At 37.9% G+C, this 20,013-nt stretch overlaps 1 protein-coding gene across 2 annotated transcripts in view; it reads left to right on the plus strand.

Annotated features, from left to right (window-relative positions):
• Positions 1-20,013, plus strand: part of LOC579490 (fibrillin-1) — a 75,156-nt gene that overhangs the window by 26,379 nt on the left and 28,764 nt on the right. The window contains exons 5-10 of one of the 2 annotated variants that reach the window (XM_030999669.1): positions 1,567-1,626; positions 2,213-2,338; positions 13,594-13,746; positions 14,675-14,743; positions 18,674-18,844; positions 19,304-19,423. In XM_030999669.1, the coding sequence (XP_030855529.1) occupies positions 1,567-1,626; positions 2,213-2,338; positions 13,594-13,746; positions 14,675-14,743; positions 18,674-18,844; positions 19,304-19,423 (699 nt within the window). The remainder of the gene's footprint in view (positions 1-1,566; positions 1,627-2,212; positions 2,339-13,593; positions 13,747-14,674; positions 14,744-18,673; positions 18,845-19,303; positions 19,424-20,013) is intronic. The other variant, XM_030999670.1, reaches the window with a different exon arrangement.

The following is a 20,013-nucleotide window of genomic DNA, read 5'->3' on the forward strand; positions in this document are numbered from 1 at the left end:
AAATATGAAGCGACACTTTTCATTCTTTACAGATTTGTTCACATTCTAACAAGCTAGTAAATAGTTTAGTCAGGTGACGTAGCTGAAAGCTACATAAAGCCACATAATTGTTCGCCATTATGCTTCCTCATATCAGTATTGTAACTATAAAAGGGTTTTCTTTTTGTTGCCTGTGTATCGAAATTGGGAGAGATTTTGTGTTATGCCCCTCCCGGGCACCGGCATATTTATAAACACTTGCATGTTATCTTTTCCCGGTGAAAGGGAAGTGGAATTTATCATACAGCCGATAGGGTGTCGTACGTTTTGTCATTTTACAAGTGTTTGTATTTTTCTTGAAAGAATGTGTGAACTCGGTCAAAATTGTCACATTAAATCCTTCAAAATCCCCCACAAACATTAAGAAAGCCTGTAGGATTGAGCTAATCAAAACGTGTTGGTCTCAACCTATCTCTCAAATACTCCGCTTCGAGCTCGTTTGCTCTAATCTTTATTCATCCCCCTTTCTGCCTTAAAGCTATGGCTCGTTCCAAAAATATCTGAACTCCAGCTTTCGGATCGTGTCTTTCGAATGAAGGGGAATTGTTTGATAACAAACAAACATTTTCCTTTCCTTTTTTTCAAAATTGTGAAAAAGAAAGAAATACTGTAGACTGATCGGCTGATAAAGTTTCAGTGCCATACCCAAAGGCATACGAATAATCCATACGTTTTGGTTTGCCAGTAATGTCCATAGCCACGGGACTTTCTTCCGTAGATGTGAATTTGTTGGTAACAATAAATATTTGTCTATGAATATTTGACAGTGAATCGTATAAGTTTATGTGATTTCTTGTGAGATAAACTCTCCATAACATTTTGCTGATATTTAAAAAGCGTTGGTTGAGTAGAAATAAAATCCCTTCCTGTTAATCTCATTTGAATATCTTCTGAATGTAATGGGAGATTAGCTAAATTTAAACAAGCGTGTTTATTTTAGCTATTTTAATTATACTTTTTGTGATAAACAAACATTTGCTCATTAAAAAAAAAATTGTCAATTACAAACGATGAAAAATATTTACCAAATTGCTTAATTGAGTGGTTTATGTATTGATGTCAGGTGAGTCTTTATCAACACGTTATTATAAGCTTTCCTGTGTAATGAAATTAGAACAATAGAAGCGATAGATTAAGTATTGGTGCATAATCACTTGACCCAAACGATATCAACCAAAATGAACACCGAAGCAACAATCGTAACATAACTGTGGACCATAAATGGAACAGTAGGAGGAACATTGTGATTAAAACAATGAGCAATAATTGTTATCATCTTCATATCCACTGGATGGGTTGACGTGAGCTCCGTTTTGTAACCATTTTTCCTATTCCAAAACAGATCTAGCAAGGATATAATAATTTTAAATAGTTTTAAATCATGAGATTAAGATCATTATGAATTGAAGAACAAATTATGGAGCATTGTAATTGAATTTATTTTAAAATCAGAGTACATGTATGTGCGTAGTCAGGGAGACTATGACGTCAAATGAATTGTTGACTTGATTTCTGTTGTCTCTACAGGGCAAGAACTACATTGTCCCAGCGGATTCAAGAAATCACCGGATACAGGAAATTGCATTGGTAAGTTTATCAAGTCGTCTAACCTTTACAAAAGACCTCCTACTAAAATTAATTTAGATTAAGATAGTTAAACTTAAAATATTTTTTTTGGGGATGACAAAGTATGGTATTCGTGTTGTACCTGTGCTAAATGTTCAGGATATATTGTTTGCATCTGTTATCATTTAATGCTCCCCTACCCCCATTTATTTAACACTATTTTAAGTTTGGTTTGTAGGATTGTAGGTTGAATTTCACAATTAGTCCGTATATCTTTTTTTAATCGAGAAGATTGATTTTTATTGATTATGATATAACTCTTATTCGTTTTTTGTTATTCAATTAGAAATACGACTATTGATATACTAAATTTTAAATTGATACATGTATAGTAGTTCATTTTGTAGAAAAAAAAAGAGTCGTAATTACTCATAATTTGAAAAGTACAAGAACCATCGTCATTTGTTATTTTGGGCACGTATTTAGCTTTAATCGTGTAATAAAATAAAGCGAAAGCGATGTATATATGAATGCATAACATTTCATCAGATATTTTCATGTTGATAGATGTTATTTCATCAAAAGCCCATCGCCTTCTTTCTTCCAGATGTGGATGAATGCAATGCATTTGACAACATCTGTATGCACGGCTCATGTCTGAACTCACAAGGTAGCTACAGGTGTCGATGTGATCAGGGATACATGTCAGATACGTCTGGAACGCAGTGTGTAGGTGAGTACTGCAATTGGAGGTTGGGGATATTATAGGTGTGGCCACTGGGTGTAGCCGCTTGATACGGTTTAGTAGGTGCATGTGCTCTTGTAGCTAAGAGTTGAATGCGATGAATGGTACATGTTGGATACATCGACGCTGTGTGTAGGTGAGTACTGCACTTTGAAGAGGGGAACATTGTAGGAATGGCTACTGGATAAGATCACTGATAGTGAGATCAAGATGTGGCCACTGGTATACAGTTAAGAAGATGCACGTATAAGGGTAGCTTCAAGTTTAATGCGATGAGGGGCACACATCAGCACATAGTAGGTGAGGCCATTGGATGAAGCAACTGGACATGCTGGACGTGGTTTAGAACATGCATGTGTAATGGTGGCTATTTGTTGAATAGTGTGCCCATTGGGTGTGACTTTTAAGTTGAACCGCTGGGTGCAGTTTTTAAAGGTATAGGCCAGTTCTGGTCATGCGATTGCATTGTGAAAGAAACGTTGTGGAATCGATCAGAAAAGGTTGATCATCTAGCATAAGTATAGTACTGCAAGGTTCTGGCTCAGTCTTTAAAAAGTAACAAGCACTGTTCCCAGGAAGACTATGTGATATCTATCCAGGCCGGATCAATATGATTTTGAGAGGGGGGCGTTTCCAAAACTAGTCTATACCTTTAAGGTGCAGGCAGAAGGGTATCTCCGGGTCGCATGGTCGAAAATGTCTGGTACACAGTCATATTGATAATACACTCACACTGTCCTTCGAATTGCTTTATTTCTAGCTTGACGGGAAGCTTTTAACTTTAAGTACCTGCATTACGGTTATTTATCCGCGCATTTCATACATACCAGAAAAAGAGAGTGACTATAAGAGTTTACCTTTTTTTTCATCTCCATTTTCTTTCCTCTATATCGATCCCACTATAGACCTAGTTTTCCATTTAATTTATTTTACTCTCTGTGCTTCTGAGCTTCACAGTCGTCCGTTTGATATCCTCGTGTATGGGTTTAATACTGTATATATTTAATGACAAGGGTTTAATCTCTCTTCCTTTATACAACAAGAAAGGTAGGCCTCGTATAACCTTTTCAGATGTAGAGACTCGGTCCTTGAAAATGAATAAGGGCCTCTTTCTCAATCCATTCACTTGTTGATCAAAACATGATAGCGTTCCCCTTTTAGAGGTGTTTATGCGGTACATGCGTTCTATACCAGCCCGTTTAACTTTAAGATGATGTTTTTAACGCCATTGGTGTGTATAAACAACCATTCCTGGTTTAAACCGATAAAGAATGTTTTGCATCCTAGGTTCGATTCAATCAATTACGTTTTTTTTTTACGGGGCTTTGATTTGTATAGAGTTGAATTAGTACTGACGACCCGAGAACGTAGAAGGAAACGTGTAAATTGATGAGGGACCTGAGAAGTTTTGACGTGTGGCACGTATTTATTTTTCAACAAAACTTCTGTAAGCACATCGCCCATAATAATTATGTCAATTACGTATTGTTAAGGTACTATCCAAGCGAAGCGTGTTTGCATGTCTTATATAGACCACCTTGTTTATAAGATTGTGTGTGGTCTTAATGGTTGCACGTACCTTTCTCTATCATCTTCTTCTTTTGTTATCACACATTTTTATGCTGTTGATTCATTCTTGTGTCAAAAAATTAATAGACAAAAGTCTTGACGAAAGACACCTCGCTTACGTGCAAAACCGTTTCTTAGTGTGTTGTCTAGTAAATGCTCGAAGCATTGAAAGAAAAGCTTTTTACTTTTTATTAGAATGTTTACGAACTTACTTTTCTTTTGCTTCGTCCCTGAAGTATGATCTGATAATACCAAGCACTTTTCAGCCTCTAGATCCTGCATGTATGGCACATAGGAAAACAGGAAGACTTATTAATAGCAGGTTAAAGTAGTACTAATGTCATCCGAAGAGAAAACAAAAGTATGACCTACAAATATTAAAATGATAAAAAAGAAACGGCACAAATAATTTTTGGAACATGTTGGCTGCGTAAATAATGAAAAATAATTAGAGAGGACAGATTTTATTAAAGTAGAGTATAGTGTTGTGTTCATTGTTGATTTGTTGATTTGTTAATGATCTTGAAAACAGGTCTCAAAGCTGAAAGTAAAAAAAAAAGATTATTCTAAATAGTTCATATCATTATTTTATGTTTCGCTATGCTCGTTGATACTTGGAAATGTGGGAATTCAACTGTATATTTTCTCCTCGTACACATCTCCGATTAGTTTCTTCTTTTTCTTTGTTTCTTTGTATTTGTTATCCAGACATGGTTGAATGTGTCATCGCTGAATATCTTGACTCTCAGTCGCATTCCTTCTAGTACGATCATGTTTATTGTTTTGCGGATATTGTTGTGCCATATCTCACGTAGTTTCCCTTCTAATCATGAATTCACTTTCAACTGGTTACAAGCTGAGAAAGAGAGTGAGAGAAGGGAAGAGAGAGAGATAAAGAGAGAAAGGGTGCATATTGGAGGGGGGGGGGGGAGGGTGTTCTGGGGCTTACTTTTTCGATTCCCGGAACATCGCCTGACAATACTTTTACTGACCTTGCATTTAATGGAATATCTAGCATTCTTTTCACGACTTATATTATAATATGAAAAATGCTGCCTTATTCAGCTTTTAACAATCCCGAAGGACGATGAAGCATGATGAAGGCTCTAATTACAGATGTTTTGTCTGAACGTTTTACCAAGGGACACAGAACTATTTCTTTCCGATATACTTTATTTCATGGTATATTTCTATACAATCTGTTAGAGTTGATACATTTATTTGATAAGAGAAAAACATAATGCGTGTTTCATAATCATCATGCTCATTGCATAGACCTATGTTCATTGTCATGTCATGCAATATCGAGTTGACATTAATGTTTCTTTTGACGAGTCGTCCTTTTGGGACCATGCAGTCTCTGCCCTTTGTGTGCTGATCTTTATGAGGATGGTCCATCTTTCAGTAAGCACTTTAGCACTAATCTCATCCTGTGTATTCCTAGCACTGATTGTGTGTTTGTTATTCAAACACCTAGAAGGAATGGGACTTCTTATTTCAGTCGTTGCCCAACATGTCAACACCCCACCCTGTAGTGCATGCTTGACCTCTAGATCTGACCCGTATCTGCCATCTCTCAAGCGCGATATCCAATCTTGTCCAGTGACTGTGTCCGTCCGTGCATGCGTGCTCACAACACTGCCACACCCCAGGGGCGTATCCAGAATTTGGCCAGCAAAAGGGGGGGGGGGAGGTGGGGGGGGGGGGGTAGCTCTTAATCGAAGGATCACAAATGCTAGAGGATCTAGGAGCATGCATCCAAAGAAATGTATAAATATTATAGCTATACGTTTTGCTAGATCCCTCTCTTTACTCCGGTGTATACTCCACAATTGTATACATTGCATCGATTAGCCGGGAGATCCCCCCCCCCCTCAGATCTGGGCCAGAGGTGATGAAAAATGAATGAAATATAGCGGATGAATATACTATTTCCTAATTGATAAGGCCGAGACATGTTATATATTTATCATGTTGTATTTTAATGATATCCACCTTCCCACACCAATCCGTTCTCCCACACTACATTATATAAGATTTGATTTGTTGTTGTTGTTGTTGTTGTTCTTCTAGTTTATTTATTTACTTGTGCGCTGATCAGTTTCCAACTTCCAACTTCCATCTAATAACCGAATCCCTAGCCTGTCAAAGTGAAACCAATTCCAGGCATGTTTACTCTCTCCCGGGGTCGAACTTGAACCAGCCATTGCCCACCTCTCGCTTAAATGCGTCATCAAGCCTTAAGGGATTCATTTATTCAATTTCATTCGGATTACAAGAAAATGGCCACCAGCCTATAGCTTGATTAGTTAGACACAAAGCCCCTAGTTCACAATGTTTCTAAATTTAGCATCCCTTGTTATCACAAGCAATCCCATGCACTATTTCTGCTTTACTTTGTCCTACGTACCACTTAAGTATTCATCAGATAAAACTGACATCATATACATGGACTGATCAAAATTGACGTGATACCCAAACACCGTGTTTTGAAAGCTTGTACAGGTCAAGGTCAATGAATTATTAGTCAATTTATTCTTCCTGAAATACTGTTTTAGTGAGCCAATTAGATAGACCAGCAATGAAAAATGTATAAAATTATCACAAGAAATCTCTCATACCTTTTTTGAATTTGTGTACATAGGCCTATTCTTTATCGAATTGTTATGTACCCCGAAGTTCGTTACATCTTCCTTGTTTACCGTAACGATTGTGAACTTGGAAAATAGTAGCCTCGTTGGTATGTTTTAAAAGCCTCTATAAATACTTTAATCGAGGTATATTCGTTGTTGTTCGTTCTTAAATTTTGGAAGAGCCCCTACCCTGCAATATTTGTATTTGTGAATTGGTGTGACCTGGGTGCATGTGAGTTTGCTTGTGTGTAGGGAGTTGGTATGCGACCCCGCTACAACTATCCCCATATACTGAAACGATCTGTTCCATAATATCATTAAACTAGAGAAATTTCGACCCGCTACACAAGCATCAGATTAAGTCACCGAATGCTGAGTTCCACTAACTCGTACTTGATTAGAGAAGTTTAAAAATAAAGTAATAAATGAATTGCGGATAACTCTTTGTACCAAAAGTCACCCCCATTTAATTCAGAATTAACCGCTTGATAAATCGTTGTTGATTTTGAAATGTGTGCAATAGCGAACAACCAACATTCAGCATTTTAGCTTCTTCTTGTTAAATGAAACCTCATTAAATGTGACTAATACAATCAAAGTATCAACAGTAACAGCAAACGAATGTGGAATTCTTTTCTTAAGAAAACATTAAGAAAACAAGAGAAATGTATAAAGCCTGGGTGCTTAAATTTTCATTAGTATCGCCGTCACAGATCATTATATGAACATTTCCATTGTACAATGAATAATTTCTGTCACATTCTAAAGCCTCAATTTACCAGGGAATAGTGCCCGAGTGAGCTATTTTGGGGAGAAAATTATATTCCACATTGGCATGAAAACGAAAATTGACTTAACTCATGCTGAGGAATGGGTCACTATAGAGATTAGATTTCAAAATTTGCATCTCAAATTATGTTTCATACATGTACAATAATTTCCTATTGAATATTCGTACCCGAAATAAGATTTGTGTTCATTAGTGCCTGATTCAATTAATTATTTGTTGTCGATGTTTATTAGTCAGGATATTGTCTGCATCAGGGGTTTATTAAATAAAATAATAATAAAGCTCTATAAACAAATTAAACATCCATGGCGTACAGATTGGGAAATTTCTCTTTTTTTTTTAGTGCTTTTATCGCCTATATGATTTTAATTGAAAGATACACGTATATGATAGACGACGAAATTTGTCTCTGTATGCCTTCAACGTGTATGATGAGAGGAGTGGTTGGGGGGGGGGGGGGTGGTCTATACATTAGTCCTCATCCCAGATCCAATACATTTATTAAAGTTCGACTTAAGTCGTCGTGTGGGTTTTAAATAGTGGATGAAAGGTGAAAGAACCACAACGATGTTTCACTATGCTATTCGAGGAAAGCGTCCTTCCCCGTTTCACAGTTTTCGGGTAAATCAATTAAACTCTGCCCACAGCAACCATTAGTATGAAGCACTATTCTCAGAAATGAATTCACTTTTGTCATAAGTCTAGTATTTGTAAGTTTGATTCTTTTAATTTTCGTGTTTAATTGGGAATGGCGAATGGCGGAAATTATCAATTTACAACCAAACCAGTCTGACCATGAGTGCGGGAACGGGTGTCCAGATGCCAGATATCATGCAGTGAGATATGACATCAATTGCCAACTACTCTTTAAGCGTCCCATTGTGATTCTCCCATATAAATACGATTTTCCAATGAAGTTTGGCAAATGGTAGGGTTTTCTTATCAGCTCAATCAGACGAGCTACTTTGGTGCTTAATTTGTTCGTCGGCCGACCAGGATAGAAATCTTTCTTTGCATTTTACATCTTCATCGGTAGTGGCTCTCTTGTGAGTAGTGATCAGACGTTTTGCTTGGACGACATTGCACTAGGGTTTATTTCTTTACAATCACAACAGTTACTATAGGGTTAGGGTTACAAGTGGGCTTTAGGTAAGTTTAGGGCTAAGGTTAGTTGGATTTAAGTTTCGGTTTAGATTATATACAACACCGTGTATGATAGAGAAGAGGGTGGTAGCTGGAAGAAGGCCAGGAATAAGACGAAGAATTGAAATGAATTGTGCAGAAGAAAATGTAGATCGAGGTTAATATAATAATGGACAGGAGATGACACATGACTAGAAGATGGAGTGAATAAATTTATTAAGATGCAGTGTCTTTATCTCTTTTACGCGGGCTTGCAATCCGACATAAATCAGGATCAGATTTTGAAACCGTGTTAATAATCCATGATGGTCAAAATGCATGCCATGGATCGGACCTTATTATCCCGTGGCATCCTCGTCCATTTTACTTTTTATCACTAAGTCAAAGGCCAATGTCATTTTAATAGAGGGTATAGCTATGCCCAGATGGTTCTCATTATCTTCCAATTATCCGTCAATATTTAGATTGACGTATGAACACGTACATGCATAAAGTTATCATTGATATAAACTTCATGTACTTGTGGGTAGAAATATACAGAATTGTTTTTTTTTTTTCTCTTTGTGCGTGCTTGCGTGTGCATGTGTGTTTATGATGAGATGATGAGGAGAACGTTTGGTAAAAAGAAAGATGGATGGGAGTGTATGATATCTTTATTTGGTGGAGAGAAAGAGAGAGAGAGAGAGAGAGAGAGAGAGAGAGGAGGGGGGGGGGGGGGGAGGGTGTAGTGGTAAAATCAATTTTCATAATTTTTGTTGTTTAGGAGTACTGTTCATTATCATCGTCGCTAGCGTCATACAAAATGTGTAACTTGGTAATTAATTGGTGTACTGGCTAGATCTACTCTTTATCATGTTGAATGGTCATCAGAATGGAAGAAGTGTATCATCAGTGGTCCCGTCATGAGGAGGAGAGGGTGGGGGGGGGGGGGAGAACACGTGTCTCTCTAATGAATTATAATTGGATCAACCGAGCTAGTGGAGTGTGGGGGGGGGGGGGGGTCGTGTCTTCTTACGTTCCTTCTTTCCCTTCTGAACCCCTTCCTCTCTCTTTCCCTATCTCTTGTATTTATAATTATGGTGGTGTCCCCGCCCCTTCGCCACGTCGCTGTCTGAAATAGCTTCTCCATAAGCCTTCTTCTCTACTCTCATCAACTTTTTACAACTTTCGCGATGTCATAAGTTAAATTAATGTAAAAAGCCAAAGTAATTTCGTTCATTGCAAACAGGAAAGTAAATAATCATATTAACAGCCGCTGTAAATAATGAGCTGCCCTTGTTATGACTGTTATGATGTAGTAATTATGCCAGACAAATTATTTCAACACCCGAGAGGCATGCAATTTTTTTTCTCCTTCAAACATGTTTGGAGCCGGCGGCTAATTTGTAAAATGTGACCCCCTGAGAGAGATCTGCATCATTCAGGATAGAATTACGGTGTAGTTCCGCCGATTTCCACTGGGTGGATCGCCATGTCTGGGCAATGGGTTCTCAGCAAGATAGTTTAGCTGAATTTTATCAGGATATAGAGTGTCTTGATCGCACCTAAGTGTGTACTAGCCTTGTGATCACTCTCTTTTTAATCTTGTGAGAGCACTGTGGTATAAATGGTGAGGACTGTGGTTAGGACTCATACGAGGGGTCCCGGGTTCGATGCTTGTGCGGTGTTTTACCCATTATTTCTCGGCCCATGTGGGTACCTGACAGTGCTGCAGGATATGCATGCAGGCACGGTGCAGTTTATTAATACATCATTTCTAAGTTAGTATCATGACGTAGTTGAGAGAAGTGAGGAATTCATTCTTAGTCAAATGATTAAAAGTGGACCGAGGACTCTAAAGAATCGCATGACTCATTGCCAAGTCACTTTATGTGCAACATGTGGTCCCCCAGCACTGTTCATCGGGTTCCCCATTGCAACCGAAAGGGGTGTGGCCGTTAGGAAATGACATGAGAATACTTTATAAAATGGGTGACCAGTCTTCTTAAACCATTAAAAAAACATCAAACGTGACAATCATCATCTTATTTCAGTGGGTCCATATACTTTGGCGGAAGGTATCTAGGCAGCCTTGCGTGACGAAAGTACATGGAAAGTAGTATTTTATACTTGTAATGAACGCCGGCTACATCCTCTTGATACGCCATTGCACTGTATACAGGTTCTTGGTTTTGTTATCCACCAGACGTCATTACGTCTCTAAATACCGTCATACGAAGAAGAAGAAGAAGACAGAATTCCCGACTAATGATGATATCATCAATGAAACTATCATTCCGACTCGCGTGGGTATTCTCATATCCTGGCCAGACTGCATGGAGATACCTGACGAGTAAGACGCACGGATACTCAAACACCGTGGGGTTACACCATGGTTACACGCTGTCTGTGTACACCAAGGATATGTATCATGTTATCAACAGATCCAACCATCCACGGAAAGGACAGGGGGTAAACGTGGATATTGAAAGCAGCATGCTAAGATGATTAACACGGAAATAAGAAATGAGAAAGTAAAAGAAAATTGCGCAGTAAAGATTTCCGTAGTGAAGGCGGTGGTCTAGCTACCTCAATGCCAAACAGTGACTCTAAATCGGGTTGATGTGAGATGTTATCATTTATTTTATCTCCTCCCCCCCAATATATTTTGCAGAAATTAATAATTTTTATCTTCGACTGATTGGGGAGAACCCCTGCATAGTAATATTTCGGAGCTTGAAAAGTGAAAATATTATGATTTCTAAAAAGGGAGGACGTTGTCGGTTAATATGATTAGCTTGGATGGGCAGATAAACATGACTTTTATGACTTTAGTATGTCAAGGATTCACCCTACATTTTTGCCGCACCCTTTCTCTCCCTCCCCCCCCCCCCCCCCCCCCCCCAATCTCTCTCTCCCTCTATCTCTCTCCCTCTCTCTTCCTCTTTCTCTCTCTCACTGACTGACTGACTCTCTCTCACACACACATTCTCTCTATCTATCTCTATTTTCTATCTCCCCATCTCTCTCTCTCTCTCTCTCTCTCTCTCCCTCTCGCTCCCCCTCTCTCTCTCTCTCTCTCTCTCTCTCTTCCCCCTTCTCCATCATCCATATCTCTTACCTCCACTCTGCCTCTCCTCTTCATCTTCTCCACTGGCCTGGCCTGGTTCATCCGTCCCTGGTGATACCCCCTTGTTTTAAGATGACGTGTGATGCAGAGAGCATGACGGAATGAGGTGTGAACATAGTGATCAGTTATAACATGATTCAGCCTCACTCGATCGCTTCCGCTCAAATCAGATTCAGCTTGCTAGGCTAGGTCGGTGGCTTTTAAAGGGAATCCTGCCATAATCCGGAAATATGAAAGTATATGCATTTATGACGAATTAAGACGGTATGATTGTCCCGATATATATGTGATATTATATACATGTAGAAAAGGAGGGTTTTTTCCAGTCAGATAATAAACTTGGCCTGAGCCTATTCTGAAAAGTAAAATGTTCAGAGTGGCAGAGAGATTGAAAACAGAGATAGACTATGTGAGAGGGGTAGGGGGAAAAGTATGGATTGGGAAGGATGGGGGGGGGGACCTGAAAAGGGAATATGGTAAGGGGATGTAAGATGGGGGAAAGAGGTGAGATGAAGAAAATGAAAGAGAGACGGAGACAGAGACAGACAGACAGAGAGAGGAGTTTTTCTCCATGGATTTGACATTTTCTAACCTAAAATTTCAAAGATTCAGTTAACTAAATCTGTTTAGCAACGTCGCCGAACATGGTGAATGACCTGCTATACCGTCTAGACCACCCCTCTAGATTTCACCAGATTGACATAGGCCTACATGTAGATATAATTTTTCGAGTTAAATAAATCTGATCAAAGGAAAAGAGAGAAACCTTATTTCGTACTCCATACTCTCTTATTTATATGTGATTATCAAAGTAGAACGTCAGCTACAACAGTTATGTTAGAAAATAATGGGATGGGAAGCCCATGGGGAGGGCTCTAGTCTGTCAGTAGTCACGGTCAAGCATGCGTGCAGCCATTTACCGCCATGACTGGTCTGATTGTTTCATGAGCAGACAACAATAACATCTGAAGATTTGAGGGGCAGAGCCGACAGACTGCCCCTTACCCCCTTGGGGGCCCCTTCATGGTTCACCCGTAGAAGAGACGGTGATGAGACTGGTATAACATTGTACTTGACAATCAAGAATGACTTGAGACCTACAAGTCATGTACCTTCGATAAGAAGGGTATACCAGCTATATGAATGCACCCTGCCATTCCCCACCCCCAGCGTTAATGCCCACTGGTTTAATTAGGGTAATTATTTTATTGTCCCCCTTTTTATCAAAATTATGGTGAAAGGAGAAAGACAAAAAGTGTTCTGAAAATACAGTATATCAATTTAGTCTTGAATGTACTGAAATCTTCAGTTTTTACAATTTTAGTAGAAAATAAGAAATATTTTTAAAGCTAAACTTTAGTACTGGTAATGCGATTGCATTGTGAAAGAAAAGGTGTGAAAGGATCAGAAACAGTTGATCATGTAGCATGTAAGTATTGGTGTGCACTGCAAGGTTCTGGAGTCATCAAAATCATAATAAATTTGACCGAGTCTTGGTAAAGTAACAAACACTCACATAGAAAGCTATATATGGGACAACACACATCGTGTCGGGGATGGTACTACCTTGGTTTCCTTGTCTTTCTATGCTCATTACTCAGCCAGTATACATTTTCTTCCAAAATTGTTTGGCACATGTCATTTATTTGTAATCTTGAACATTCAGTGTAAGTTTCGTTTGATTCTGTGAGAATTAATTTTTTTTTTTTACCAGTACTGGAGTTTATCTTTAACGTTGTGCTGTTGATTTTGAAATCAAGATTTCTAACTTTATGTTATCATAAACTCGTAATTCCCAAATTATTAGCCTCTCTATATATTCCCACTTGCCCATCTTTGTATTTTTGTCACCTGTTTGTTTCAGGACTAGACTGTTTAGTATGGAAAAACAAAAACATTTTCTCCAAGAATAATTTATTCGCTTTGTGCGATCATATCTATGCTTCCATAACCAGAGTGACATTCTGTTACCGTTTTCGCTATTTTGTATTTGATGTAGTTTCAGTGAAGCAGATGTGTTACACCCGGGTGATCAATGGACAATGTTACGGAGGCGGTGGATCTCGGATGCCTACTACACAGATGCAGTGTTGCTGTAGCTTGGGATCTGCATGGGGTGCTGCCTGTGAACGATGTCCACAACAAGGCTCGGGTTAGTTCAACAGTTATTAATTTATAGGTTAAGGAAAATATTATACATAATAATATGTTGAGTTATTAAGTTATCATACACCTATAAACATAATTGAATTGAAAGTTTTATTATCTTTTCGTCGCAGCCAGTGGCTGTATATAAAATGAAGGGAAAATGATTTATGAACTTACATAGATGAAGTATATGTTCAATTGCGTAGATCCGAATACTTTAAAGGATTTCCATCCGAGTAAATAATATCCACATTGAATATATATTGAAGTAGTATGTCTAAAATGGATAAATGGCTTCCAAAGCAAAATGATTCGAAAAATTGAGTTGGTGACCGGTTAAGATGCAATGAAGAGAGAGAGAGAGAGACATAATGTGTAACATTGTAATAGTATTGTGGTTGTTGTTGGAAATAATACCTGGCAGAAATAATATACAGCAATTGACGGAATTCAACCCTTCCCCTACGAAATAAAGAAGATAAACCAATATTTTGTATCCATTATCAGGGGTGTAAATTCATCTTTAGAACTATGCGTGTGTGGGGAGGGCAAACATTGTGTAATAATATTATGCCCCACGTTGGAACACACTTATGATCCCAGAAGAGCCTGCAGTAGAAATGTAATTAGTGTGTAGTGGTGGTGGTGGTGCTTAGTGTTGGTGTTGACGGTGATGGTGGTGGTAGTGGTGGTGATGATGACGAGTAGATAGTGGTAGGCTTGTAGATTTAGTACAATAGTAAGTAGTAAGAGAAATTGTAGAAATATTTGAAGTTTTGATGACTTGTAAGAAAGAGAATGAGAGGTATGAGAAAGCAAACAGAAAACGAATTATACAAAAGCGGTATATATCGTAAATTTGATATCGATTGAGTATTTATCGGTTTATTTGTTTCTTACAATTCGTTATGTTTGATTATCTTCCCTTACAGCTGAGTTCCGTGCCATGTGCCCACAAGGTACAGGGTACCATTATAAGCCCTCCAACGGATATAATCACGGTAGGACAAACCCCTTCTGGTTTTCACTTCACAAACCGCCTCCACGCCATCTCCTTTCGTCTTTAAATTAAACAAAACCAAAACAAAACCACACCCTATAAATTAGCACCAAGTTCACATCTTCATTTCTTCGTTCTCAAAAAAGAGAATAATAACACCCTTCCAATATTATTTCATTAATATGCTAGATAACCAGATATGCAAAACGGCAAAAAAAAAAATGATTGCTATAAATCTCGGTGATCTACAAAGTAGATTGGAAATGCAAAGCCGCAATTTAAAATAGCATTCTGCTCATTTTTAGTTCAAGCGCATCATGCAGTGAATAAACTTTGTCGAAGCAAACAAATGAATTCATGTTTCTTCTTTTTCTCTCTAAAGTTCTATAAACAGGATAAGAAATTTATAATGAAAAGTGCAGTGTGCAAAATGAAATATCTTTTCTCTCTGGAATGTAAATTTTGGACATTAAACACAGCAACAATTTGTCCGTATCATAGGTGTATCGCACTGAATTGTATTGATTTTATTTGTGCATCTTTCATTAATTTACCTTAAGATGAATATTTTAAGGACTGTTAAAATAAACTATAAATTGTTTTAAAGTGGGTAGTGTTAATTTTATATCAATGTTATTCATGTTAACATCTTCTAAAATATTAAGGTTTTCTGTCAAGGTCATTGAATGATAATGCCAGATAAACCATGACGTAAAGAGCTTCATAAAAAAATATGTCAGAATAAATGGAGAGTCATGTTGATTAAAGTTAATTAAATAACAAGGAAATAAATTAAAAGTTAAATATCACAACAGTTTACTCGTTAATCGGATAAATTATTGGCGTCTGATAAACATTGGTCCATTTAGAGATAATTAACTCCTTTGAAGGACATTCAGAAGTGATTCGTGTGACATCAGGCTTAGCTAGCTACGTGACCCAAAACGAAGGAAACATTAGGACAAATTGATGTCAGGTTGATTGATGTCCTCTAAAATGTGAAGGGGGTAATTACCGTGATGAATCCGTTGTTGATCCGTTTTGTTTCTCTGATGTTAAACAATTTCACATTGTGTATCTTTTTAATCAACCTTCAACTAAGATTTTGCTTTATGACGTCAATGTGTATACAATATAATGGCTTCTGTTTGGATTGAACGCTAATAAATCACCCTCGTTTAGTCTGAGATTCATTAAATTTGATATTATAATCATCATAATCGAACGTGAATTTAGAGATAGGTGAATGCTGGCTTTTCTCGTTTCTTTCTGTTGAAATTGAAATGACCGTGAGTGTATTTATTGCCTTGATTTTGCACACTGCACACTGTTTGTACATAGCACACACATCGCGTGGCAGGCGACCAGTAACACATCGTGAGTTGTTTAAAACAAAATTGTTTGGGGTGCTGTGACGTCACGTGATATCCAGGGTTGCGGTGGTTTTTTTAATCAATAATTAATTGTGTTTGTTCATGCATTTCTATGTATATCTGCTCTTATGCTATATGCAATTATCACTGCTCTCAGCTTTGCCCACTGACTACAGCGATGGGGCGGGGCTACATCTGCAATATAATGTATTGTCATCAGGATTAAAATCTATTTGAAAGCGAAAATGTGAAAAAAATGTTGAAAGATGGTAGGCCTACTCAGAATTCAACTGGACAGGACCTCGTTAAAGCGGGCAGCTTCAGAGAAGCCTTGGGACGAGGGGTTTCATCCTCTTGAGACCATTTATAAAGGGCTCAGGGCAGAGTGGCCACTTTTTCCAAAGAACCTGACTGGTGGACCCCTATAAAATCAGCTTTTTATTAGGGTGTTCCATCCCATGAGAGCAAAAAATGAACGATTGAGTATGAATGCTTTTGGGAGGGGCTGAGGGACGTTGCAAAATCGGCGTCCTAGTTGCAATATTTGTCACAATTTAAATTGAAAATAATAATAATAATAATACCCCCCCCCCCAAAAAAAAAAAAAAAAAAAAAATTAAAAATTAAAAAAAAAAAAAATCCGATAATAAACATATTATGGGGGTCCACGATTTTGCACAATCACCCTAAGAAGACCTTTCCATCCGCACAATATTATGAAGGCACAGCGTCTAAAGGAGTGCGATGTCGCGATTTTTTTTGTAACCTACATTTTGGATGTCTGGTTTGCATGATCTCTGTCATACTCACGCATTCATCGTAAATCTTGCTGTTTTTATTTCCATACCCTTTTTTGCACTTTGCATGTATTCTTGTTTACCTTCTGGCAAAACTGTATAATCTGTCGCTCAAAATACTGTCATCTGCTTCTGATAATTATACAGTTTTGTTTCCATGTTCTATTCAATGCAAACTACATTATTACATTCATTTATGCACGACTATTATGAAGACAACGATATTTTATGTTTTCTGCCCTCTTCTCTGAAGTCAGATAATATTGCCGTCCAGATGAAGTAAGAAATCATTGTCTGCCATTAATGAGGCATAACACTCGCTTCTAATCATAGAATTATTTCAGTAGTTGTTTTCATCATTCTTTCATTATGTTTATAACAATTCTAAGTAAGATATAGTTCATATACTTAAGCAGACAATAATTTATTATGACAGTTAGTGTAGGCTTTATAACGAAAAAAGGCGATGAAGATCTGTCCCTATTAATGGTAACTTGGTTTACCCCCCCCCCCCCCCCCCCCACCTCTGCTTCCAAATGCCTATAATATTAGAGCTCCGCTGTATTTGAACCGGAGCTCGTCATATTGTATAGAAACAAAATCAGAGAAAGAGGAAATATTTGGTACTAATCACCCCTCCTCTCAACATTTAAATCGCATTTGTCATTCCCGGGTCGATGCTTCAGAATTACTCTTTCACCTGAGCAGTATATATAGAGCTGATTGAGTGGGTTGGATGAGAAAAAGGGAGATCATCGATTTCCAGATAGTAGTGTATTTTTGTTTCCCTCTTATCATGTTTATTATGGATGATAATCCTAGATTTGCCAACAAAAACAAAGTATTATAATTTCCAACAATTGAATTTGATTTGTTTGATCTCCTCCTTTTGTGGGGCGGGGAGAAAATCAGCTGGTCGGATAGATGGGCGTGGCGCTGGGCGTGGTTCGTGCATAGAGGTCGTGTGTTTACATTCATACAGTCATAATGCAGGCGATGTAGGCTCCTTAGCTCCCCCCGCGCCTCATGTTTGCGCCGCGCCCAAGCTCTCCTCCGAGGTGCCCATAGCTTTCCTATGTAGCGCCGCGTTTGCTTGAACTTTGCTGGCGTGGGTAAAACCAAGTTACCACTTAATTACAAGTTTCGTGAGTTGTATTCGTCGAATATTCTTTATTTGCAGTAATTTCAATGACAATTCAATTATATTAAAGTTAAGCTTGTCAAACCACCGGAGGTGTGTCTATATTTGAGAAGAGATGGTTGAATTATTCATTCATTGTAGATAAGTTTAGTAATAGTCCCATAGCTGGGTTACCGTGTCAGTTGTTTTCATGGAAATCCAAATGTTGGGGATAAAATCGATTAGGTGTCTGAGTAAGAAAGTTTTTACTTGCATTACCAAATCATTTATCATATTATTTAATGGGTATTTTAATAAGAATCTGATAGAGCCGAGATAAAGAATATCGTTCTCCGTAAACTTGGCCTAGATTCCAATGAAATCTTGCAACTTTGTCATTCATTTCTTTCGTCTAATTTCGATTTTAATTGTTCAATAAAGCTACTGTGTTGTTTTCTTTGAACTTGTATGATCTTGTCTCAATAAAATATGAATTTAATTTAGTTACATCTCTTTGTATCTAGGTGAATCAAATAAACTATCTACCAAATCTATACTGTAAAAAAAAATGTTGATGCAATTTGATCTAATTATCTCATGACATCTTTTATCCCTGTGCATCCCTAATGATTCTCATTTAGTCAGTGCTATCGTCAGTTCCGGGAATCCTCGCCCCACGCAGAATGTGGACCCATGTGCCACAAACTCTCGGCTGTGCCTCAATGGTCAGTGCATTAATTCTGGGAACGGGGCGTACAGGTGTGAATGTAGCAGAGGGTTCCGTCTCAGCTCCAGAGGAAACCAGTGTATTGGTAAGACTGCTTCATCTGAGGAGAGATCTAGGTCAAGCATGCAGGAAATTTTAATATAGATCCAATGTTTTATTTTAAGCTAATATAAGAGCAAAAAAAGAAAAATCATTTATCATCAGAATGTTCTTCATCTTTTTTTAAAGCAATGGGTTGTGCTTTTGAATCACCAGAGTGATGCTAGTTTGTAGATATTGAGTAATTACTACCCTGAAACTTTCTGTTTGATAACCTGTTTGAAACAGTGAGTTGAAATTATAAAATCCCTGACTCTGCCTCTCTTCGTGGTAGCTGATTTGCATGTTTTGTACAATTTAACAATTTAATTTCTTACTGTTTTCTACCTCATTTTGTACTATAAAGTTTAAACTTTAAAGTTCATGGTTTTTTGTAAAATCACCACAAAAAATGCACATAGTTTTTATTTCTTGATTGCTTTGATCTTTGTATGGTTGGAAACAGATGTGAATGAATGCAGCGAGTCCAGAGACATCTGCAATGGAGGACGATGTCTGAACACCTATGGCAGCTTCCATTGTATCTGTTCTAGGGGGCTGGTCCTGAGAGGAGGAGTATGTGAAGGTAAGAGTGAAGCAAGCTCATATCATTGCTTCAGAGCTAGAAGGGTATTGAGTATGTGTTTATTAGATAGATTAATACCCTTCTAGCTCTCAGAGGATAATGATATGAAAATGATGATAATTATGATGGCTACTGGTGTAGAGCACATCCTCACCATGCTGTGATGGTCAATGTGTTTATCTTGCCTTGAGCTTAGCTGATATCATCTCTGTTTGTAGGCAGAGAAGTGTTTATCTTATATCATTTTATACAGAGTTAACGCCCTCTGCCGTCAAACAGACGACATGTGCTCCTAACATTAAAGGAATTTCCTCTGCCTGTGGAAGGGATGATGATTATCACACCTAGGTTGAGAAAGACAACTTTAGATTGATTTCATTCCCTCAGGATATTGGCAACTATACTACCCAGGGATTTACTTGTTTACACTGCACCCACACACATATATAGATTACATTAGTAGATTCAATCCCTTACAGCACCTTTATCATTGCCAAACTCCAGAGGAACATAGTCATTATACCGCAAAATTGATTACATGGTAACCAGTGGGACGTACCTATTGTTCTGTTGGACGAACCTATTGTTCT

The sequence above is a fragment of the Strongylocentrotus purpuratus genome, unplaced genomic scaffold (assembly GCF_000002235.5).
Source record: "Strongylocentrotus purpuratus isolate Spur 01 unplaced genomic scaffold, Spur_5.0 spur5_scaffold_5, whole genome shotgun sequence".
Taxonomy (NCBI): Eukaryota; Metazoa; Echinodermata; class Echinoidea; order Camarodonta; family Strongylocentrotidae; genus Strongylocentrotus; species Strongylocentrotus purpuratus.